Source organism: Rattus norvegicus, chromosome 2, assembly GCF_021556685.1.
Source record: "Rattus norvegicus strain SHRSP/BbbUtx chromosome 2, alternate assembly SHRSP_T2T, whole genome shotgun sequence".
NCBI classification, from domain to species: domain Eukaryota; kingdom Metazoa; phylum Chordata; class Mammalia; order Rodentia; family Muridae; genus Rattus; species Rattus norvegicus.
Genome location: NC_141535.1, coordinates 236,752,564 through 236,777,285, shown reverse-complemented (window position 1 = coordinate 236,777,285; position 24,722 = coordinate 236,752,564). Strand labels below are relative to the sequence as shown.

General features: G+C 41.6%; 1 protein-coding gene across 3 annotated transcripts in view; it reads right to left on the bottom strand.

The window, feature by feature from the left end:
- Nucleotides 1–749: 749 nt before the first annotated feature.
- The window catches only part of Col24a1 (collagen type XXIV alpha 1 chain), a 257,704-nt gene continuing 233,731 nt past the window's right edge, over nucleotides 750–24,722 (bottom strand). For 2 of the 3 annotated variants that reach the window (XM_087631264.1, XM_087631268.1), the window contains 5 exons: nucleotides 14,429–14,494; nucleotides 13,102–13,270; nucleotides 10,524–10,633; nucleotides 7,061–7,276; nucleotides 750–2,226 (listed from right to left, as the gene is read on the bottom strand). In XM_087631264.1, coding sequence (XP_087487390.1) covers nucleotides 2,080–2,226; nucleotides 7,061–7,276; nucleotides 10,524–10,633; nucleotides 13,102–13,270; nucleotides 14,429–14,494 — 708 coding nt within the window. In that variant the 3' untranslated portion in view covers nucleotides 750–2,079. 3 annotated transcript variants of the gene reach the window in all.

The window sequence follows — 24,722 nt, the reverse complement described above, 5'->3', positions numbered from 1 at the left end:
TTTAAGTTTCTCACTGCAGATAACAAGACCCCCTTTTTTCATGCAATGCCCCATAATCTAAAGAGTTTAGAGTCCCATGACATGAACTTGGGACGAATGTCAACGCCATAAAAGTAGTACTGAGTCATAGTTCTTGAACGACGAGTAACTGTGAACATCTTTTCTCTTACCGCCCATTGGCATACATTCTTTGGAAAAAATGTCATTTTGAGTCACTTTCCTCTCTCTAAAGACTAGGCTGTTTTTATGTTGTTGTTATAGCATTAGACGCTTTTCATATATAATCCTCTATTAAATACAGAGGATTTTCTACCATCCTGTTGGCTGCTTCTTGTGTTTTAGGTATTATTCCCAGAAGCGATCATCAAATCAGAATCTGAGAAGGTTTCGTACACTTCCTTTGAGAGCGTCTTTTAGCTCTGGTCCCAGGGGATCTGTTTCATACAACCAAAGAAGGAAACTGTCTCCCTCTTTGCTGGCAGGTGGCCACTCGGTTTTCCTAGGACCTTTGGTAAGAACATTGTCCTTCGGATGACACTGACATCCTTGCTGGAAACCACCCACCGTCTCTTAGGCTGTTGTTGCTTCTGTACCATGTGTTCAAAGTGTTTGGGAAACAGGCTCCTGGGATCCTTCAGTAATCATATCACATATTTTCTAACAAGGAGGATACGGGAAGAACGGAATGGCAGAGGCATTGCTCTGTGTAACACGTGACTATGGTAATAAATGAAGACAGACAGGAAACATTCAAGATGATTTAAAGCACCTCTTTATTATAGATGGGTAAACTTGGTTTGCCGAGGTTAACAGGATGCTTGTAATGGGTGAGCAACAGGCTCTCCACACAGCACGAGGCATAAACTCTTTTTCTTTACTATTGAGCTAACATTGTTCCATGTCAGGGAAAGACTGAATGGGCTTAGCTTAGCTTTAGTGGAAAAAGATCCCCTCATGTACGACGTTGCTTTAAAGACTGTAAAATTCTTTTGAACACTTAACATTATATTTCAGAGCAGTGAAAGAAAAAAAAAACCATTGGGTACTACAAAGCAAGAATTTTCTACAAAGCATAAATACAACATTTCATAATTTAGAACAGCAGCAATTTTCAAAGGATTGGCTGAATTAAAACTTTACACAATATTTATATATATATATGTACACAAAATATCATTCCAGATGATCTTGGAGTTTAAAAACAGTATATCACAAACACCAGTTTTTAATCCATACCCACCACTGGATATAGGTGGCCTAAAGTACTTTTTACAGCAATTTAAAGAAGAAAAACAACAGAAGAGAAGCCCCAGCTCTCTTGTGTATACACACGAGTTACAGCATGCTGGCCTTGATTCCGTGTGCACAGAGAGAGTTTTAGAATCAAACGAGGACCTTGCATAAATAACTCTACTTGTTATTAAGCATGACACCAAACAAGTGGAAATAAGTATTAACAATTAAGACATATTTTGATGTAACCAGTACATACACTCTTAATATCGAGGATGAAGAAAGAAATAAAATAGTCTTATGACAGCCACAGCACCCTGTTTTGGGAAACAGCACCAAGCAACACCAAAAAGGAAACACGAAAGAGGTAGTGTGCACCGCTAAGATTTTATCCGCCCGTGGGGGACCTGAACGCAGCTTAGTGTTTGGGACGAGAAGGTGCCGAAGACTGTGGCTTGCAAGCTTTAGAAGAAACATCCCACGTTTAGAGCACTATCCAGTACTGCTCCATGGTGGCCTGCAGCTCCAGCTGTCTGACTGGATGAAAGCACAGGAAACCCTCAAGAAATCCGAGTCTATACAACTTCAGTTCTAGGGAATTCTTTACGAAAACTCAGATCAATAAAAAGAAAAATTAAGAGAATTAAATACATTATCAGTTATAGTCCTTTAAAAATGCCGTTTCTCCTTAGGAGGAAATTGTTTCTTCCTGAGATTTCTTAAGATTTAACCCCTGTCTTTTTTTTCTTCTCCCCCACATTTCACAATGACATACCTTTCTGTCTACCTGTTCCTCTCTGCAATTACTTGACCAACAGCATGGCCTCCGGGCTGACCCGGGAGGCCTTAGAGAAAGCACACAGAACTGCTTTCGATGTAGTGCTTTTGCTCGGTTCTGAGATGAGGAAGATTTTGCACTTCGGTTACAGGAAGCTGATTAGGATTCTGGGTGTGGAAGAGGAATTTTGCCTTGTGCCAGCTGCCATCCTGAATCTGTAAAAGAAGACCAAAATGCTTTCCTATGTAACTGCTTTTCCAAGGAAGGAGTCCAAGGCCGAGCTCAACAAACAACACCCTTCATAGACAGTGGGGATTCCTTTCAGATGCAGAGACGCAGTGATGCCTGCCCTTGGGGTGCATGCGGGGAGTCTCTGTAGCTGGGGAAGGGAACACAAGTCTGAGACCTGCTTGAGGCCAGTGTAGGTCTATGAAGACTCATTGAGAAAGAGAGGGGGAAGAGGGAGAGAGGGAGAGAGGGAGAGAGGGAGAGGAAGAGGGGGAGAGAAGAGAGAGGAGAGAGGAGGGGGTGTGGAGACAGAGAGAGAGAGAGAGAGAGAGAGAGAGAGAGAGAGAGAGAGAGAGACAGGGAGAGAGACAGAGAGAGATGGAGAGAGACAGAGAGATGGGGTAGAGAGAAAGACAGAGAGACAGAGACAGAGACAGAGAGAGATGGAGAGACAGAGATAGAGACAGAGAGAGACGGAGAGACAGAGGGAGAGACAGAGGGAGAGAGACAGAGAGATGGGGGTGGGGAGAGAAAGGAAGAGAGAGAGAGAAAGAGAGAGGGGGCAGAGGGAGAGAGAGCTAAAGAGAATAGAAAACACTTAGAACAATGCTAAATACATAGTAATTCTAGTCATCAAAACACTGAAGTCTAGGATACTCCTTTTCCTTATTTCCTCCTGTCCCATATCTTCTTCCCCTCCCTCTCTCTCCACCCACACCACACTAGAGATTAAATCTAAGTTCTTCCACTTGCTAGCAAGCATTCTATCATTGGGCTACACCTTGAGACCCTTTATGTCTCGATCAGACGAATATGCTACCTGCCATGCTAACACAGCACCTTTTTTTTCTTTTTAATTCGTAAAGACAAGGTAATAAACTGCTCAGGCTGGCTTTGAACATATGGTCCTCCAGCTTCAGTCTCCTGAGTGGCTGTAGCTACAGACCTGTATGACCAGACCCATTGTGGGAGTGTTAATTGTCAACAGAATCAGGAATCATCTGGCAGACTGGCCTCCGATCATGTTAGTAGGTCGTTATCTGTATTACGTTGAGTCAGGAAGACCTGCCCACAGTGGGTGGCAGTATTTCCTACAGGGGATCCCCGACTATGTCTGACAGAAAGCCAGCTGAGCACTAGCATGTGTGTTCCCTGGTACTGTGACTACATGTGAGCAGCTCTGACCCAAATCAACCTTTTCTTCTCTTAAGTTGCTTGTGCCCGAGGGTTTTACTACAGCATCAGGAAAAGGAGCGAAGACACCAGGCTTTCTTTCTCTGCAATAGCACTGTCTTCTGAGTTTTGCTGCCAGAAGCTAATGCCAGCCTCTGCCTCTGGTGTCTGCAGATCACTGTAGCAGACAGGAGTTAAAAGTCTGCAGGATTCCCAATATGGTTCTGACCCATCTGTTCCTTTTGTGTGTGTGTGTGTGTGTGTGTGTGTGTGCGTGCGTGCGTCAGTGGAAAACCAATGAGAGAGTTCTGTCCTTCTGCCACATGGGTCCCAATGATTAAAATTGGGTCCTCAAGTTTGGCAGCAGAACTTTAACCACTAAGTCATCCTGCTAGCTTCCTCTCCCTGTTTTTGTTCAGGGTGGTCACTTTCTTGAGTAAAGGAGGATTGATTATCACAGTCGTTATATATAGGTAGCAGATAACTAGGATTGCCTCAGTTAGAAGCAGTTAAAGGATAATCATATCGATTTGTTTTGAGTTCCCTTTCCCTCTCCAAATCTGGGACTTCCTATTTGTACAGCTTTCTTCTTTGTTCTTCCTAAGCCTTCTGCCTCTCCCATTGCTGCAGCTTCTGCTGTTTATGATAAACGATATGGCCAAAAGCTGTCATGAAACGTTCTGTGTTAAATATTCAACACAAGGGAGCAGAGAAACTCAGTTGCCTCAGTTTCTGAAGTTTTTTAGTCAGAAGCCAATTTACTTGCTCACAGTCTTGTCATGGTCTGAATTTTAAAATCAGAAGGGTCTTTAGTGATTAGTTAATCTAATATTATCATGTCAAAGCCAAGACCATTGACGTTGACCAGTAAGTTATTTGTCTGATGTCCTAAGGTTGCCATGATAACCAGACCTAAAACTTGGAAAGACTGTGAGATGCATTCACTAACCTGTCAAGCAGGACACTGAACATGCTTCTGCCCATTAGTCATAATTGAATGAACTGTCACTTCTAATTTTATGACAGGTTGGGAAGTATAAAGGTGACTAACTTAGTTCTGACGTCTGAAGTAAATAGCTTAGCAACCTGACTGGGAAGAAGAGACATAAATAAGTAATGCAAAAAAAGACCATCTATGGTCAGGGTAAGACACGGCACACAGAGAGCCCGCAGACAGTAAGGGCGAAATACATTGTGCAGCCAGAGAGTGTATAGTAAGAGCAAGATCTAGTACACAGACTGTGCGTACAGTAAGGGCAAGATACATGGCGCAGATAGGATGTGTAGACTAGATTCTTTATTGCTAGAGAAATCAGGAAATGTTTTTTATGACATTCAGAATTTAGCTGGGTCTTAAAGAATGCCAGAAACTTCCAGATGGTGAGAAAAGTGGAGAAGGGCACTGCAGAGAAAACACGACATCCCCGGAACGTCAAGGTCACAACAACAAATGCACCAAGTATAGGTGTGAGGTATTCGGTGGTGACGTCGGCCTAGCACAGGGCTGGGAACACCACCTGGAAAGTGGCAGGAGACATTGAGGCAATGAGACTTTTCCTCACATCTTGTTTATCTAGGAGTTGTCTCATGTAGCCCAGGCTGGCCTTGAATGCCTAATCCTCCTGTCTCCACATCGTAACTGCTGGGCTTATAGTGTATCCTACCAAGCCTGCCTTGGACTGATGTTTCTTTACAAACGTAAAGATTAATAAAATGGTCTGTGTACTAAATGGCCAATTACAATGTAAAAATCAGTAAACAGTAGGACTTGTTGTTGTTGGTATGGTGATAAGTAGATGAGTTTGGCCATGGAAGACAGTAGCAGCCAATGAAAGCCCAACCCAGGAAATAGGCCTGACTGCTGTTGAGCTCAGATTGCACCTCAGAGGTGGTAATGAGCACTGAAAGTTTAGGGGGAGGAGTAAAAGTTGCAATGTATTTGTTGAAGATGCAACTTTTCAAAGAAAAGAGAATCTGAACAACCTTCGTTTGCCCGTTTACCTATGAAAGGACATGTTATGAAGAGATGGTCTCCAAGGAAGGGCAAGAGATGTTAAATCTTGGGCCGAGGGCCTGGGGATTTAGCTCAGTGGTAGAGCGCTTACTTAGGAAGCGCAAGGCCCTGGGTTCGGTCCCCAGCTCCGAAAAAAAAGAACCAAAAAAAAAAAAAAAATCTTGGGCCGAATTATATACCAGGGCAGGAAACAAAGCTACTTAAATTAATTAATGAAATAAAGAGCACATATATACAGTTAAATTTGCCACAGTATCTATTGCTTCATTTCTTTTCTTTTCTTTTTAATTGCTTCATTTCAATAGAAGAACACCGAGAGCTAGAGTCAAACATCAAGAGGGCCAGTCAGTTCACAACCTTATTCAACTTTGTTTGTGTAAGAATTAGTAAAATCAAATAGAGTGACAATTCTATGACTTGTCTCTCCCACGCATCAGTAAGATGTAGGGCTCAAAAACATGAAGTAAATATATTTATGTGCGTGCCATATCAGTCAGCTGACCAGGCGATCTCTAGCCTGTCTGTTTGTCTATCCAGACGCAATTATTTTATCCAAGGAGTAACATCTACGCATCAACGTTTGCTTTACATGTAAGAATCCACGAGCAGCGGTTGGAGAGATCGCCCAGCAGTCACGAGCACAGACTGCTCTTGCACGGTTTGTCTTCCAGCTCCCACACCAGACAGATCACAATCGCCTATAGCTACAGCTCCAGGGGATCTGACACTGTCTCTTAGCTTCCACGGGTACTCGTATACACAAGCACACAACGATACGCACACATACACACAGTTAAACAAGGGGCTGGTGAGGCTGCTGGGTAGTGGAGAACACTTGCACCTTTTGCAGAGGATGTTGGTTTGGTTCTTAGCACCGACATGGTGGCTCGCAACACCAGTTCCGGGTGATCCAGTGCTCACTCTGACTTCAGAAGGCACCAAGCATACATATGGTGCACATACATACATAAAGGTGAAACATTCGTGCACATAAAAAGGAGCTTAAAAATAAAATAAATCTTTAAAAAGGCACATTAAAAATCCATGAATAAGCTGGGCATAGTAGCACATGGGAGATAGAGGCAGGCAGATGGATCTCTGTGAGTTCAAGGCCAACCTGGGCTACATAAAAGGCTCAAGGGTATCCATAGAAAGACCCTGTTTCAGAAACTGAAACAAGAATCCATGACTATTAACATAACAAAATTTGACTATCTATGTATCTAGCTATCTATCTATCATCTATCTATCTATTATCTATCTATCTATCTATCTATCTATCTATCTATCTATCTATCTATCATCTATCTATCTATCTATCATCTATCTATCTATCTATCTATCATCTATCTATCTATCTATCTATCTATCTATCATCTATCTCTCTGAGATATTTATGTATAAATTATGTATGTATATACATGTATAAACAACATGTATGTATATATGTTTATACATATACATATACTTAACATACATATATACATACGTACACATATATATGATGATTGCTTATGGAAAACATAGGTATGACAGGGACTTTACAAGGGCACTCTCCTGAAGTTTCAGTTTGTAAGGAAAGCCCTCCCCCCTCTTCATTTTAAACCACATTTCTCAAAGTGCCATTCTCTTACCTTGCAGTCATCTGAGAGGACTTGAGGTTCAAGTAGAGTGTTTTCTTCAAAAATCTGACCATTCCATCCTTTGAAACTAATAGGCAACTCTGGACCATCCGCCGGCGTGCCGGTCCGCCTCGGGGTGTTTAGACAGTGAAGGGTGATGATGTGGGTGGCTTCTGAGCTCAGCAAGTGAAGAAAGTTCATCTGTACTTTGCCGACTCCAAACTCCAACTAGGTCACAGAAACAAGAGTGGAGTCAGAAAACACGGCGATCTAGAAACATCTGATACAGGGAGACTTGCGGAAGGGCCGGAGAAATTTGGAATTTGCATGCCAATAGATGGTGTACTGTCCGGCAAAGGTTTAATCGCTGGCTTCTGGTGGAAGAGTGAAGACCTGTATGATTCTGGTTATCAGGGTGGAAACACTGTCAAGTCAGGCTACCAAGGTGATGGCAGTGGGCACGGACCAGGAGAGGATATTGATGAGAGGTTCTGGTGAGTCTGTATGAACCGCAGGATATTGTTAGGCTATTGTATACAATACATTAATTTTAGTCTTCCCTGAAACAGTGATAACTGTACTTGCTTGGCAGTCATGCTTTAGTCTGTCTTCATGAGACTCTTCACTTGAAATTAGCTTGATGTGTATTTCAAAAGATACGATATAGCTTTGGGAAAAGTGATTTGGTTGAGTAAGTTTAATTTTTTTTTTTTTGCCAAAATCTTAAAGTAGTTGCAAATAGTATGTCAGAAAGAAATGCTTACTAATGGGAAAAATGCATTAACGAAGCTTAATGAATAACACGAATGGTACAGGGAAAAATAGGAGACAGTCTGACTGCCGAGTCCCACATCTGGAAAGAGAGGTAAATGTTTCCTTAGCCCTACACACTACCACCATCACCACCATCACCATCATTACCAGAATCACTATCATTGTCAGCATAATAGCCATCACCATCACCACCACCATCATCATCACCATCACCACCATCACCACCACCACCACCATTACCACCACCACCACCACCACCACCACCACCACCACCAGCACCACCAGCACCACCAGCACCACCACCACCACCACCACCATGTGAGACTTCTTCAAGGAAGGTTGCAGATTCAATGTGAGTTGAAGCGGATGCTACTAAGGAATTTTTAATTCATATACAAATGGAAAATTAGGAAAATATCAGTTAGGAGCCAATGATGCTAGAAGATAGTAATGCAACAACAGTGAGAGAGAAAACCCCAACGGGAGGCTCAGCTCGGCGGTAGAGCGCTTGCTTAGTAGCCTGTTAGCCTTACACTTGAACCCTAGGACCACAAGCACCAGAAAAGGAAAACCAATGTCAAAACAGAAATCATAACAAAAGCAAATCAAAACAAAATATCAAAGAAAAACTCTAGGAAGAGAGGAAATAAATGAGAAATTAAGGTATCAAGACCAAAGCATGGGAGGGTGCTCCTTAGGAAAGTTTAAGTAATCGATTTTGCTTTTAAGATCCAGATCAGGTATGTGTAGAAAATCAGCCTTGCTCAGCCGTGGTCGCCTGTTGGTTACGTGGGGGTGTGGCACCCACCTGACAGGAATGTAAAGAGGTTAAGCTTGGTAGGTTTTATAACTATTGAAGCCTGATCAAGCAGTCAACAATTATGTTTTTTCAAAACCTTGACTGTAACTCTCTTGGAATGTGTTTATTAATATTGTTTTGGCTCTGGTATTAGCAGTTTTACTCTTTAACATAAAAGTTCTCATGCCAAAACCACAAAGCCAAACCAAAACAAAAAGAAAACAACTGTCATAGTTTAATATGCTTAGCCCAGGGAGTGGCACTATTTGGAGGTGTGGTCCTGTTGGAGTAGGTGTGTCACTGTGGGTGTGGGCTTTAGGACCTTTATTCTAGCTGCCTGGAAGCCAGTATTCTGCTAACAGCCTTCAGATGAAGACTTAGAACTCTCAGCTCCTCCTGCACCATGGCTGCCTGGATGCTGTCATGCTCCTGTCTTGATGATGATGGACTGAACCGCTGATCCAGCCCCAATTAAATGTTGCCCTTATAAGAGTTGCATTGGTCATGGTATCTGTTCACAGCAGTAAAACCCTAACTGAGACAGTGACAAAGCCCTGTACCCCGGAGTGCAGCAAGCCCTTCGGTAGCTTGTCCTGTTGTCTCCAGGGTGTTCTCCAGCACACATTCCTGTCTGCTGCTCTTCCTATCACCTATCACTAGGGCAATCATTCAGTTGTGGGACCAGATATCACGTTGTTCTTCACTGTTCCTCTCTCACTTGTTCAACATTTCCCTTCTTTTATCTCCTGTCCACAAAAATCTGTATGAAAATCCTCAGGCAACTTCTGGAACCTTGAGGGCAAGGGTGTGGACATGTATATTTTACAGAGAACTAGTGTGTCTCTAGTTAGGAGAACATGAATCCTCTGGGGACAGAGCAGTGCTCTTTCCTCTATTCTTAGGAACAGCGGTGAATGACGACTGAGATTTCATACTCTAAAGCCATGCTCAGCAAAGGGAGGAACTACACAGAAACCAACTGTGGACTGTGCCTTTCAGTCTTCTAAAGATGGATGGAACACACAATAGGCATATGTGTGAGCTCTTTGCCAACACATGAGAAAACGCTCTAAGCTGGTCTAATCAGAAAAAGAAAGAATTACAATTTTGATTTCAAGGTGTTATAAATAGAGCTGGGCTTTGGGTTTTTTAATGATACTTGTGTTACTGTGGCATGAAACAAACCCACATTCATTCTTCAGAGCGCATTTTCAGAATGAATCTTGAAACTTAAAAATAGTATCCAGTGAATGTTTACAGGAGATTTTTTTTTAAATGCTAATCATCGGGACGCAGCAAGCTTTTGTAGCAAGGTTTCTTTACTGATGATACAATTTTCACAAAGTCATAGTTGTGGCTGTGGACTGTTGATCAGCACAGGTGCAGCTGGCTGGAGACCAAGGTCTGTGTGGGTTTAAACAATGCTGTGCTGCACACACTTTAGGGAGCACACCATGCCCAATCGATCATGAAACACACAATCAAACTGTTAAGATACATGACAATTATTCTCTTTTTAGAACTGGAGACGTGGCTCAATGGAGAAGGACAATTGATGCAGAGATCTGGGGTCAATTCCCAGAACCCAGATGGTGGCTCACAACCATTCCTAACTCCAGTTCCAGGGAATCTGATATCCTCTTCTCACCCCTCCAAGGACCAGGCATGGACACATCACACACACATATGTATGCAGGCAAACATTTCTATGTATAACAAAAATAAATCTTTAAAATATTTTTAACAATGAAAATATTTCTCACATGTGATAGGGAATGGTGAAGGGCGACTTTTAAGTTTTAGTCTTAAATTAAATCAGCAATTATAGGATGGCATTAAAAAAGTTCCTGTAAAATACACGGGTAAAATACACAAGCACATGTTCTAAAATTCAGTACACACCTTTGTCACAGAAATAGGAGATACACATGTCTGGCCTCCAGCACTGAAGTTGCAGAAAACCTCAAAGGCATCTGAAGAGCATCCAAGATTTGGGTCAATCCAGTATTTTCCTGTTAATTTGTAACAAAACACAAAATTATCTCAGTCTCATACTAAACGGTATGAACTTGGATATTGTTGATTCTATGAATAAAATCTCCTGGAAAGAAGCTCTGTCTGCAGGGATTGATTGTCTGATTAGCATTTCAGTACTTGGGAGAGATTGGAATGCTTTAGGTCCAGGTGCTAATCTCCTGCTCTTGGGCTAGCTCTAGTCTCCCCAGAACAGCCATTCCTTGTCCACCACTGTGTCTGGACTAATGCCTTGTGACTGACAGATAGACACCCTTTAGAATCCATCGACTTAGCAGACCATTAGCTTCCACCAACCCAGGAGGTAAGAATGCTACCCCACAGCAGCTCGAGCCTGCAGAAAAGCTCTCCCGTCTCACACTGCCCACCTCTCCGATGCACACACCAGTGCACTGTAAACTTGCCTCCGTTTATGACTTTCTTTGTCATGGAAAACTAGAAAAGTTCATAAAACTTTATAAAACTGCTCCCACACTGGAACACTGAATCTGTGGTAACACCTAAGTCTGTGTTCCTCGGAGATGACCACTCAAAACGGCCCCAGAACAATCTACCTCTTATTCCCTTTAAGTTGAAAGTGGTGGATTTTACATGGACACATGTTGACACATTTTGACACCTCTATTAACATACATAGCCAATTGTAAACGCCGACATTTAGCGAGTGAATATGTGGGTATAGGAAGCTATACCCCCATAGAAAGTGTTACCCAGAACTGTATTTTCAAGCACCTACCAATCTGAAAGACATTTTGTAACATTAGTCAAAATGATAGACAGGCTGAGAAGGTGTCAGTGAAAGCATGCCCATGAGGTGGGTGGCTCAGGAGTGCTGAGCTTGCTGACCCTGGGAGTCACAGGGTAGAAGGAAGTTGCTCATCATTTCTTCTAGATTGTCCCCCTATTGCTGTGTGAACTATTTTTGTCTGAATAAAAGGTGATCCATCAACCTTACATTGTCTGTGTGGTGCCATGCTTTGAACTCAGGCAGCAGGTTGTGCAACAGCGATGGGATAGGAGTTTCATGGTAACATGATCATTGGCTTATCTTACGTCTATTTTAGGTGTCTTATGTCTCTTGTGACCCTAAAGGTTCCAATACAAACTTTGGTTCTGCCCTGAGGGCATTGCGTCTCCTAGCTCCTTCATTCCAGTTCTGCCCTGGCCTCCGAGTGCCGGACGTGGGAAGTTGTCGCTCCGGCTGCTACAATCCAGACCATCCTCCCCTATGCATGCTCTCCCTTAAAATAGTCCGTGTCGAAATGATCACCATCTCGTTGTATCATCCATTATCGTCTCTCGGGGCCACTACTCAGTATTTTAGCTTGTTACTACTTTCAGGAAAAGGTCGTAAAACTTCATTCTTGGTATTTTGTTTTAACCCATGTTAACACTTGGCCACTCTATTCTGTTCCTGACACTCCAATGTCATTACTCCAACCATTAATGTCCTAGGCTGTCCACCCTAACCTGCTCTCCAATTGAACCCTCTTAGCCACTTCAGATCTCTGCTTTTCCTGCTTATACTTTCTTATTCTTCAACCAACAGTTTCTTTTTCTATTCCATCAGGACCAACTCCCTATGATGTCATTAGTTCTTAAAGTCTTTTCGTCACTTCCTTTTTTTTTTTTTTTTTTTTTTTTTTTTGCCCAAGGTTCAGAGTCCTTTGCTCCACTGAAGGCTGCTCTTTAGGTAAATTCTGCACTCTCGTGTCCCATTGCCTCACTGTATCTGTCCTATAAATCCAATCATAAACAAGATTCACTTTTCTGACTAATCTGTGACAAGCAAAACTGGACTGGTTGGACTCAACTTCACTGAAAATGTTCTGGAAATTAAGGTTTTAGTAAAACAAAAAGATATAATATTTATTGTACAGGTTTTCGCAGACTAAACAAAATGAAAAAGGAAATGAAATAATTTTTGGCAGTTAATGTTTGTCTTGAGTGGTGACCGATCCTCTGGGTTTAAAATGTTTCCTTAACGATTTTCTCTAAACCCACTTTTATACACCTGATCAACGTACTTGAGGGAATGATAAACCACTCTGATTTGGTACTCGCCAATTCTAGTTGGGGTGTATTTAAGTTCTGTTAAATGACATTTTTAGGGAGTGCTGTGGAATATGAAATAAAAAAAGTTGTGAACTTTGATGGTCTTGAATTAGCAAGGATTCTAGTGGATTCTTGTCTACTACCCCTAACGTTGCACTTCCCTGTTTTGATTTAAATATGATGTACACTTTTGCAAATACGACGTGTGAACAAAGCACGGGGAGGTGGTATTTTCACAAGTTCCTTGAAGACCGTTTCAGTTTTGGTGAATTTATGGTGGGTCTTGCTGATGTTTGATCAGAATGACAGAGATGGGAAGCGAGAGCATTACAGATCTCGAATGTTTGGAAATGACTCAGTTGGACTTGGGACTCTGACGGGAAGGACTCACCATCCGAAACCTCATACTGACAGCTCAGCAAATCCTTGCAGATCCGTGCCGGGTTTTCTCGTGTGCCAAGAGGATTCTTGATGCTGCTCAGGAGACTGCTAAGGTAGGCCAGGGTTTTGGAAATCTCTGTACCTTGGCTGAGGAAGGTCACTTCAGTGTTCTGGTAACTCTGCCAAGTTAGCATAAGAATCAGATAAGCAAGCAAACCCCAAGGACAACCTGGGCAAAGCAGAATGAGACTGTGGGTCTAATTGCGTTTAGGGGGCTTGGAACAGAAAGGAGAGGACATATTTTTATAGCTAACTATGTACATCAACTTATTAATCCTGAATCCTGATCAGAGGTCAAAGTTTAATTTGTAAGCTGACAAGAGACTTAAAGAATTATTATGCCTACTGAATCATGCTTTTAAAACTCCACATCAAACAATTAGAGTTTTAAATTTTAGACTTTACTTAAAAATGTTGCAAGTAAAAAAAAAACCACACTGAAATTAACCAGAACCAAAGACTATTTAAGGTAATGATTCCCTATACAGTTGGAACAACATCTCCTGTGTGGTTAGAACAGTGTCTCCTATACAGTTAGAATAGCATCTCCTTATGGTTAGAATAGCATCTCCTGTATGGTTAGTACAGCATCTCCTGTATGGTTAGAATAGCGACTCCTGTGTGGTTAGAACAGCGTCTCCTGTACGGTTAGAACAGCTGCTCTGAGGGGGTGGACCATCACATTGGAGTTTATGCATTTACTATCAAATACATTTTATGTACTTATCCACCAGCCAAAACGAAAACCCACAAGAGAAGGAGAACTAGAAAAGCAATTAGCTTTGCATCCTCGCTCATAAGCTGTGTCCTCCATGTGCCTGGAGTCTTCCTCATGCTCTAACATTAGGCTTGTTGATTTCTCTTTTCTACATTATACTGTATGCATATGCGCACTTGTTTGCAGATAAACATAGACGATTGACCAGATTCAGCCAAGAGGGAGAAGAGCTTTTATCTCCTCTCTGAGACCAAATGGTTAAGCAATCATGACAAAGCCAACTACAAGGGGCTTGGTTAACTTTATTTACTACCTCCCCAAACAGTAGCAAATCCCTGACAATAAGTCCTTTAAAACGTATTTTTTTGTTTCAATATTTTCTCATGAAACATCCTGTACACATATTTCTGTTTTATGATACTTGAAAATAGTTCCAGATTTTCTGTTTTAAATATGATCTTTGAGATAATGCCGAATTTTGACTTTCAAAAAAAAAAAAAATCCCTCTGTTTGATTTGAATAGCGAAACTGCCAATATAAATAGAACTGGATATTTTACCTCCATCTGCTGGGCAGAATTTGATTCTATCAGAGCTCCAATAGCAGCATTGATATCCATTTGTCTCTGTGTAAAAAAAATATACGATTGAGGTAGGCATCATAAAATCAAGACAGTGTTCTGAGGAGCTCTGTTCAGTTTGTTCTGGGAGCCTTGCTGTGAAATGTACTAGGTTGATCTGAATGGAATCTGCAACTTGTGCTGACAGATCTTGCAAGTAAGACTCAGCTATCTCGTACGAAAGACAGGATGCTGCCTCCATCCAGATCCCACAGGTCTCACTCACTCAAACAGGACTTGGTCTAGAGCTTACCAAGGTAAGCTGTTTGTCCCTGCCGCAGGAAAACATGCGCACATCATTACTTCAATGGAAGAAGAATGAAACACGATCCCCCTCGCGAAATAAATTGTCCACTGAAGAATAAATAAGTGGAGTAATTTTTTAACAGTTCTATTCTTGGAAGGAAAGTAGACTAAAATACTACTGTCCTGAGGTAGTCGCCACAACAGGCGAATCTGATACTTCTGTGGTCTTAAAAAACAATTTCTGAAGTTGGAAAATGTACTATTAGTCCCAAAAGAAATAACACGGCACAAACTCAATATGCTTCTGCACTTAATAAAAAAGATATTTTAGGAGAAAAACTTAGCACAACCATTTGTAATAGTCTTTCTGTAATTTTATACACACACACACACACACACACACACACACACACACGGAAGAAGAATGAAACGCAATCCCCTCGCACAATAAAGGTCCTGGGAGTGAGCTGAGGCATCTGATTTAGCTCAGAATGACCATGATGCCGAGGTATCCTTCTTGCATGCCCGTAGGATAGACGCTCTTTATCAACAGTTCATTCTCAAGTCATGGTTAGCAAGCAGAAGAGTCATTTAAGATGATGGACCAGTCAATAAAAACTACTTTTTCCACTTGTCTTCACATGTGGTTTTCATATTGGAAAATAATTCACTCGTTCCTCATACACAGATCTCCAAACACGACGGCAGCGATTGAGGAGAACGTGCTAAGCAGGGAAGGAAGTTGTTCTCCTGGAGGCTAACCTTAGAGGGGAGACAAGCACAGATCAAGTGATCTAAAGCCACACAAGGATAAGTGGGCCATGTGCGACGAAAGAAAAGTTCATGGGAGTATGAGAGAAAGTGCGTGTCAATACTGGGGTGTGCAAGACTTTGGTGAGCAAACATTGCCTTCAGATGGTACTGTCTGAGTGGATATAAGGAAGTTGGGTAGTGGCTAGACAAAGGGAAGGGCTTCCCAAGCGGAAGTAACAACCTTGGCTAAAGCCTATGGGTCATGACCTCTTCGAGGAGCAGGGAAGGTTAGGCTAAGACTCTTCTGTAGATTAGCCAGTCCTAAAATCTTGCTATGTAACTCAGGATGTCTTTGAAGTCACTCTCCTGGCTCAGCAACTCCATTGCTAGGATTACAGGTGCATGCGCCATGCTGGCTCCTGGCGTGTGATTAAAACTATTGATTAGAACACCTAACCCAGTGGCTCCCCAACTCTTTAGAATCAGAAAGCTCTTGGACTTTTAATATGACTGAGTGGGACTGGGGCTATAATTCAGGGGTAACTCTCCAAACACACAATAGGCCATGGGTTCCATCTTCAGCACCATAAGACACAAAACCCAACCAACCGAAAGTTTAACTGAGCACCTTCACTTGGAGACTTTCACTTGATGAGTTAGAACTTTTGGTATTTCCAAAGTAGAATTTAACGTAAAATTTAAAAGGACTTAATAATTGCTTAAAATAGTAACACATCTATTGTATAATAAGGTCACTAAAATATTCCTATGTATTATTTTATAAATCAAATAAAGAACCCTTAAGGGCAGTGCTACCCTTTGCTTTTGCATATCTTTACTGTTAGATTAATGATGGAAGGTAAGACGCTCACATAGTTTTGTGGTCAGTGGGTCAGTGGGTCAGAGGGTCAGTGTTTCCCAGTATCACTTTATTAATTGGACTGGGATCATCAGAGCAGCCATTTCTCCTCATATAACTCAGGACAGTTTACTTTTAGAAGGACAAACAAGAGCCAGAGGGTTTATAAAGCTAAATTTATGATTTCGAATTTTGACAAAATCAACAGACTGCAGGATGTAATAGCCATAGGAAGAATTTTACTTCCCAGACCTTGTCTTTATTTGACCTTTCTGATGGTTCCCAGGAAGATATCTAAGACCATCTTTATTTTACCTTATCCAGAGGTCATCCAGTACAACAAAAGGCTCTCCACAAGAGCGTTTTCCAAAAGCGTATGCAGGGAGGTTTTTAACTTTATCTGAAGCAGTAGGGAATGAAGCAACCACTAAGGGAAACAGAAAGTTTCCACAGAAAAGCTAGAGAGTGTCCTTAGAGACTATCAAAAGTCCGACCATATTCTAGAATCTAGAACTCCATGTGATGTTAGCACTACATATGTGTTCAGAGAGTCCTAAGAAGTGCTAAGCCCTCACCTCTGGCTGATCTCGAGGCTCCATGACAGCAGGTGTAATTATCAACTGCCTGGCTGAACATTGACATGGTACCACAATTACATACAGATCCCAGGAGCATAAAAGGTAGCCTGATCACCCCTGATGTCTAAGAAAACCTAGTAGGAAATCTCTAACAGAAATGAACTGTGCGTGGACCTGAGCAGACACATCAATATTCACACATAGCAAAGAATGTGGAGATTCATGATTCAGGAATGTCAACCAACATCAACGAAAAGTAACAAGAGTAAGTTCTGGTTGAGTGCAGGAATATGATTTCCAGAAGTGTGACACTGTAGAATCTGAAATGTCTCGTTTTTAACAAGGACACAGTTGCAGTTGGTCCTGTGTGTGTGAGGAATCTGTATCTTCAGGATCAACCCAAAGTATAAAAAAACTCTACCTGTACTGAATATTTATAAACTTTTCTGGTTATTATTACCTAAACAATATACTGTAGCAAATAGTCTATTACATTGTATTTTTGTAAGTAATTTGGAGATGACATAAAGTTTACAGGAACATTTGCAGATAATTTAAACATTGTAGGTCATATGCAAGCTATACCAATTTATATAAGGAACTCCAGCATTTGTCGTATTTGGGTATTGAAGGGAGTCTTTGATCAGTCTCCCCTGTGAATTCCAAAAGATGACTATTACAAGACATACAAGAAACAGGACAATATCATTATTCAGGGAAACAAGCAGTCAACAGAAACTCTGAGGAGCCAGCAAAATGGCTCAGAGAGTAAAAATGCCTGCCCCCAAGCATGATGACCTGAGTTCAATCCCCAGGACCCACGTGGTGGAGGGGAGAACTGGCTGCATAGGTTGTCCTCTGACCTCTGCAAGTGTAGACTGACAGACATGCTCCATGTAAAATAAAATAACTAAAAAGTATCTGGGAGACAGCCCAGATTGTGTAAAACAAAGGCATGGACTTTGCTATTGTTGAAGAGTTAAAGAAACTGTTCCTAAGGGACTAAAGAATGATACATATGTCTTAGCAAGTAGAAAGTTCCAAAGTAGTTTCAATGTAACAGAAGCCACATAGAAAAGGACCAGGTAGAGACTATGGAGTTGAAGAATGTGGCTGAAATGAAAAGACACTGGACAGACTCAGCAGTAGACTTGAGATGATCTAGTCTGAGTAGGAAGAAAAACATGGATGAACAGAAACTCAGGGGTCTGATGGACCCTGTCAAGCAGACCAACCAGTATAATGAGAATGGAAAGAGAGAGGGAGGGGAGGGGCTAATACATTAAATAATAGTTACCATCATGCCCAATTTGGTGAGAAACATTAATATGCATATCAAAGAACTTCATGAACTTCCCTTACCCTTAAGGTTTAAAATGGTGGGAAGTTGAGCAACAGGATCAGGAATCTGAGGTCAGTCTGGGCCACATAGTAAGTTATAGGAAACCTGAGCCATCTCAGGAGATCCTACCTCAACAAAACTAAAACAAAGGAAACAAACAAACAGAATATTCAATAATATAGACAAAAAAGGAATGCTAAAAGCAGAGACAGGAGAGGTTTATCACAACCAAGAGACACTCAGAGAAATAGATAATTTCTCTCAGAACCCACACCATGTGAGAAGGCAGTGTGGCACCATTCAGTGTTGAGAGACAGGTGAAATGTTTAAACATGAAGGAAAATCAACACATTTTTCAGATAAACAAAAATCGAGATAATTTAATACTAGTTTGCCTTGGATAGAAAAATTCTATTGAGGGGCTGGAGGAATGGATCAGTGGTTGAGAGTGCTTGTGGCTCTTACAGAGGACCAGAGTTCACCTTCCAGCACCCACACCAAGTGGCTAACTGCCATCTGTAATTCCAATTGCAAGGGATCTGGTGTCCTCTTCTTGCCTTTTCAGGCCATGGCACATACGTGTAGAGAAGGACATGGTAGCATGTTTCTATAATTATAATGTTCCTATAGGTCCTAGAGATGGAAAGGGAGAGCAGCAGTATCCCTGGAAACATGTGTTCCAGGCGCACACATCAGTGAACAACAAAAGACTGTCTCAAAAAAGTGAGAGGTAAGCATCAATACACATCCTCTGGCCGACACATGCACACCATGGGCCTGTTTATACACTTGAATAAGCACACATGTGCACGCACACACACACACATACACACACACACGGACACACATACCACATATATAAATTAAAAATAACTTGAATTTATAGTAATAAATCAAGAGACTTGGTAAGAGTCATTTATAGGTAAATGTAAGAGTATAGAGCTGAGAGTGGTCATGCATCCCTATAATCGCAGTACTGGGAAGGTTCAGGGCAGCTTGGAGAACATATGGTGAGACCCTTTTCAACAACCAAAACAAGGGTAACGTATTACTTTTCTCACCACTGTGTCTAGCCACCTGACAGAAACAACTTAAGGGAGGAAAGATTTATTTTGGCTCATGGTTCGAATGAATACAGTCTATCACGATGGGGACAGCACAGCAGAGTTCATGGTGGCTCAAGTGTAGGACTGGAGCTGACTCCTTCCATCTCAGCAGACCAGGAACCAGGGAGTTTAGGGCAGAAATGGACATGGGCTACAATCTCCAAAGGCAGAACTCTGGTGACTCTCCTCTGTCAACCATATCTTCTCCAACTTCTGTCTTAGGGTTTTATTGCTGTGAAGAGACACTATGACCATGACAACCCTTATAAAGGAGAACATTTATAGGGGCTGACTTACAGTTCAGAGGATTATTCCATTATCAACATGGGGGAGAGTACGGTGGCACATAGGCAGACATGGTGCTGGAGAGGTAGCTGTGAGTTCTGTATGTAGATTCAGAGGTAGTGACACACTTCCTCACACAAAGCCACACATACTCAAATAAGGACTACCCCTCCTAGTAGTGCCACTCCTTACAGGCCTATGGGGGCCATTTTCTTTTCGAACCACTCCAACCTACCCAAAGCAGTGCCACCAGTAGGAGCCATGACACATGAGTTGCTGTGAGCTACATTTCACACTTAAACCATACCGGTAGTCTAGACTTCCATCAGTCAGAGCAGTAAGCAAGAGCCAAGTAGAGTTGGGTGTCGGGGTGCACAACTGTAATCCCAGCATTCAAGAGGCCTGGGCAGTAGGATCAGGAGTTTGAAGCTAGTCTGGATTACATAACGGGTTTCAGCCCATGGTGAACTAAGACAAACAAACACACACAAACAGAAAACCCAATAGCAATGACAAAGAAATCCCGAAGAACAAAATGGGGGTCTTAGAGTCACTTTCTGACTCCTAAATGCACTCAGAGCCATTGCAGTCAAAACCGTTTCCTATTCTTAGAAGACAGACACACGGATCAAATGAGTGGAAAGTAGAATCCAGAAACACGTCCCATCTGTGCTCAAAGTTTAGGCTAGAGTGCCAAGCCCATCCAACAAGAAAAGGAGAGCCTGTGACTAACAGATTGCCGTGGTCCAAGGTGTCCACATGCAAACAAGTCATGCCAGACCTCATATTATACACACAGTTAGCTAGTGCTCCTCGAGAAGGGGTCAATGACTTTAATATAAAAGCTAAAATTGGAAAACGCTCATGATGTTGTATTTGGTAGTGACTTCCTGGACTGGTCTCCAAAGAGAGATTAAGAGGAGAAAATGGTAGACAGATTGTGCTGTCTAGAGAGTTAAAGAGACAGTGTATGGAATGAAGGAAATCATTTCAAATCACATATCAGGTACAGGGTTAGTATTTATAATCTATACAAAACTTTGACAACCAACGGATGTAAAGTCATGCCCTCCAGTTTTAAAAAACGGGTAAAAGGCTTGAATGAAACGATTTTCAAAGAATGTGTACAAAGAGTTAACTGACACTTCTTTGGGGAAATGAAATTTAGATCCACAATGAAATACCTTCATAATCTTTAGGATGGTTGGTGTGAAAAGAAAAAGTGGGGTGGGGTGGGACATAGCTTAGTGGTCAAGTAGTTGTCTATTATATGTGGGGTCTTGGGTTTAATCCTAAGTATTGCCCCAACTCCTCCAGAGATGGAGAGGGTACTCATCTGGGTGTGGAGGGCTTGTAATCCTCGCACTTGGAAGGATGAAGAGGAGGGTGACTGAGAGCGTGAGGTCAGCCTAGGCTACACCGCGATTCTAGGTCATCCTGGGCTACCCAGCAAGATCCTGTCTCACAGTACCAAACCACTGGGACTGGCCTCCACAGCCCTAAAGTTTGATTAGTTATGGTTTTCTGTAGTAGTCTCTATCTGCAGCAAAGGACAGTTTTTTGATGAGGGGTGAAGACTACACTTAACTGGGGGTATAAGGACAAATGGCTATAGGTTGTCGCTAGGGATTATATTGGTTTAGGAAATTAGTGGCTGTAGATTTTCTTCGTGTCCAATATCCAATAGCTATGCTTCCAATATCACACAGTACCCACTAGTGCTGAGCAGTTAGGCTTCCAGTACCAGGCATGGTCTCCGTCTGGCTGAGCAGGCCTTAACCCAGAAATCTCACCACCATGATGTCCCAAACATGAGCTTAACAAGGACGACACCAACCAACACAACCAAATAGGCAGAGAAAAGCCCATGAGCTCTAATCCGCTCACAAAGAGATACAGGCAACAGAAGAAAGCTGGGATAGGGACGGGTGGCATTTCTTGGGGAAGAACACAGAGTTAGATTTTCTAGTGCCACATGGTCAGCCCTGAAAACAAGTAGAGTTATATGATAGAACAGGTTATGTTTAGTAATATATATATATTACTATATTATATAGTTATATTATATAGTATTTATATATATTAAACTATATACTATAATCCTAAGTATTTATATAAGCTATATATATATTACTAAACTATATTACTATTTGTATCATTACTAAACTATATTACTATTTGTATCATTACTAAACTATATTATTATATATTACTAAGCTGTATTAATATATATGTATATATATTTACTAAACATACAAATTACTATTACTAAACAATCTGTTCTGTTCATATAACTCTACTTGTATGTCTGTTTTCAGGGATGACCATGTGGTACTAGACAATCTAATTCTGTGTTGAATTATATATATATATATATATATATACATATATATATATATATAAGTATATATAATCTCTCTCTCTCTCTCTCTCACACACACACACAAATGTATGCAACTGCAGTAAAAAACATGCCGTGCATTTGAAGGAGAGTTGGAGGGGCATATGGGAGAGTTTGTGGGGAGGAAAAAGCAAGGGATAATGTTGTAATTATAAACTCAAAAATAAAAACCAAGCCAAACCAAAAGGAAGTGGGCAGATGCTGTGTATCTCACCATGGTGGTCCCTCCAAAGTTTATAGGATGACTATGTGATTGAACAATTTCATTAGCAGCTATGTACCCAATGTGTCAGAAACTGGGGCTCAGGTATTTATATACCTGTGTTCATAGTGTTATTATTCAAAAGGCCCAAAAGATGGCTGCCATGTAGGTATTCATCTTGATAAACCAAACCAAATGTTGTATAAACTTAATGGAATATTATTTAGGCCTACATAATGAAATTCTGACATTTGCTTATGACAGGATGAAAGGTCAAGGAATACTACGAGAGTAACGCAACCACAGAAGAGCAAATGTCACATGATTAACTCGTATGAAATACCTACTAGCCAAGTTCACTGAGATAGGAGAATGGTGATTGCCAGGGTCTTGAGAGAAGGAAAACTGGGACTTATTGGTTTGAAGACAGAGTTTCAACTTGGGAAGATGAGAAAGGGTCTGGAACCCGGTGCTGACACCAGTTGCAAAACCGTAGATATTAGCAATGCCAGAAGTACATCTATATGTGCTCAAAATGGCAATTTTCAAGTTACATATACTAAGCCAAAATGTGCTATGTACATATGCTGATCATTCAGCAGAGTTTGGATCTGGATAGTGCCTCAGAGGTCCACATATGAAAGACTTGGCCACTAGTATGACCTTCCGGTGATGGGGTCTTTTACAAAGAAGCTATGTTGTCAGGAATATGACTTTAAAGCAGGTTTGGGACAGGTAGTGGTGGTACATGCCTTTCATTTCAGTACTTGGGAGGCAGAGGCAGGCAGATCTATGAGTTCAAGGCCAGGCTGGGCTAAAGCAGGTCTGGGATGTCAGTGTCTCCCCTCACTTGGTTACCATCTGATATTCGGTGACATCAGAAACAATGTAGCCAAGTGGCTACTCACAGAACCTCTGAAACCGAGTCAAAGTAACTCTTTACTCTGAGTTGTTTCTCTTATGCGCTTTGTCCCAGGGGTGCTGGAAGGGATGCTGGTTAACTACATCTCACCTTTGCAGTTGGTCCTAAGGATATTCTACATATATAAAATGATAGGTGTACTGACAGGACATTTGACTAATTGTGTTTGCAAAGACTGGAAACAATTTACATGTTCGCCAACAGAAGATTGAACGAGAGAACGCAATGAGTGGTCTACCTTCTCTGATCATATGTGGGTGAGGAATACAATGAGGACCAGTAGAGGCTGGTACTTAACAATGCCAAGGCACCCATCATTTTAACCATGGCCTGTGCAAACAACAGCTCAATGAAAAAGGCATTAGACATTAGAAATAGACATTAGAAAACAAAGACATTCCATATGATTAAGTGTCATGAAATTTTTCTTTTTGGGGGGGCATTCTTCACATTTCTGTAATCCCTGGACTATATTCCCAATGCCCACTTGACTCTTTGGCACATAGTGGGAATTCATTGGCACTTAGTGGGAATTCCATATGCTGATTTGTCTCTTCTCAAGAGACAAGTTTGAAAACCCAGCCAGACTGAGTTAAGCGTTTCATGGACAGTCATTCTGTAACAGCTCTGAGTGTCCTCATCTGAGCACAGAGCTTCCAAGTGGAGCTGGGTGTGGTGGCGACACTGTAATCCCAGCACTTGAAATTGAGCACAAGGTGAGCCTGGGACACTGCTTCAAAACAAAGAATCAGGAAAAGCTCTGTGCTCAGTGAAGGGATGAAAAGAAAAAATGAAAGAAAAAGGCTTTATGCACTCCAGTTTAAGAGAACATATTATAACATGAAAATCACATCATGCTTTAAATATGGGCATGAAACTGCCCACATCTAAGTATAAAGCTATCATTAGGTACAGAGAAAGGGGGCAGCATGAAATAAAACAAAACAGCCTCCTCATGTAGTCTAGTAAAAGAGAGAGCACATTATCATGTGAGAAATCACTTAACCCCCCTTTTCCTTTTTACAAACATGCACATAAAACAGGAAACAGAATAAGGAGTGAGCGTACTGTTAAGAGCTGCTGAGACACCTCACAGTTTCGAATAATGGGAATGAGGTAAGCTTCATTCTATTCTGCCAGAATGCAGTCCTCTTCTCCTATGCTCATGGGGGTGACACAGATCTAACCTGGGCACCTCAGGGTTTTGGAGATTTTCCCTTTTCAGAGTTCTAAAGTCTCAAGGTAGGTAGATAGTGACAACATCGAGGACTAGGAATCAATTCTAGGACTTGACCCTCTCTGTGGTGGAGGTACTTGTGGTCCTTGAAGCCAGGACCTGTCTGCCACTGCTCAACCCACATCTTCAAATTTCACAGTTGACCCTTGAACAATTAGCTGAAACTTTATTGTCTCTGTCTTACTACACCCCAACACATATACACAAGCATGCACACAGACACACACATGTATATCAACATGCACACAAACACGTACACATACATATACTGACACACACCCACACACAGGCACACCCACACAC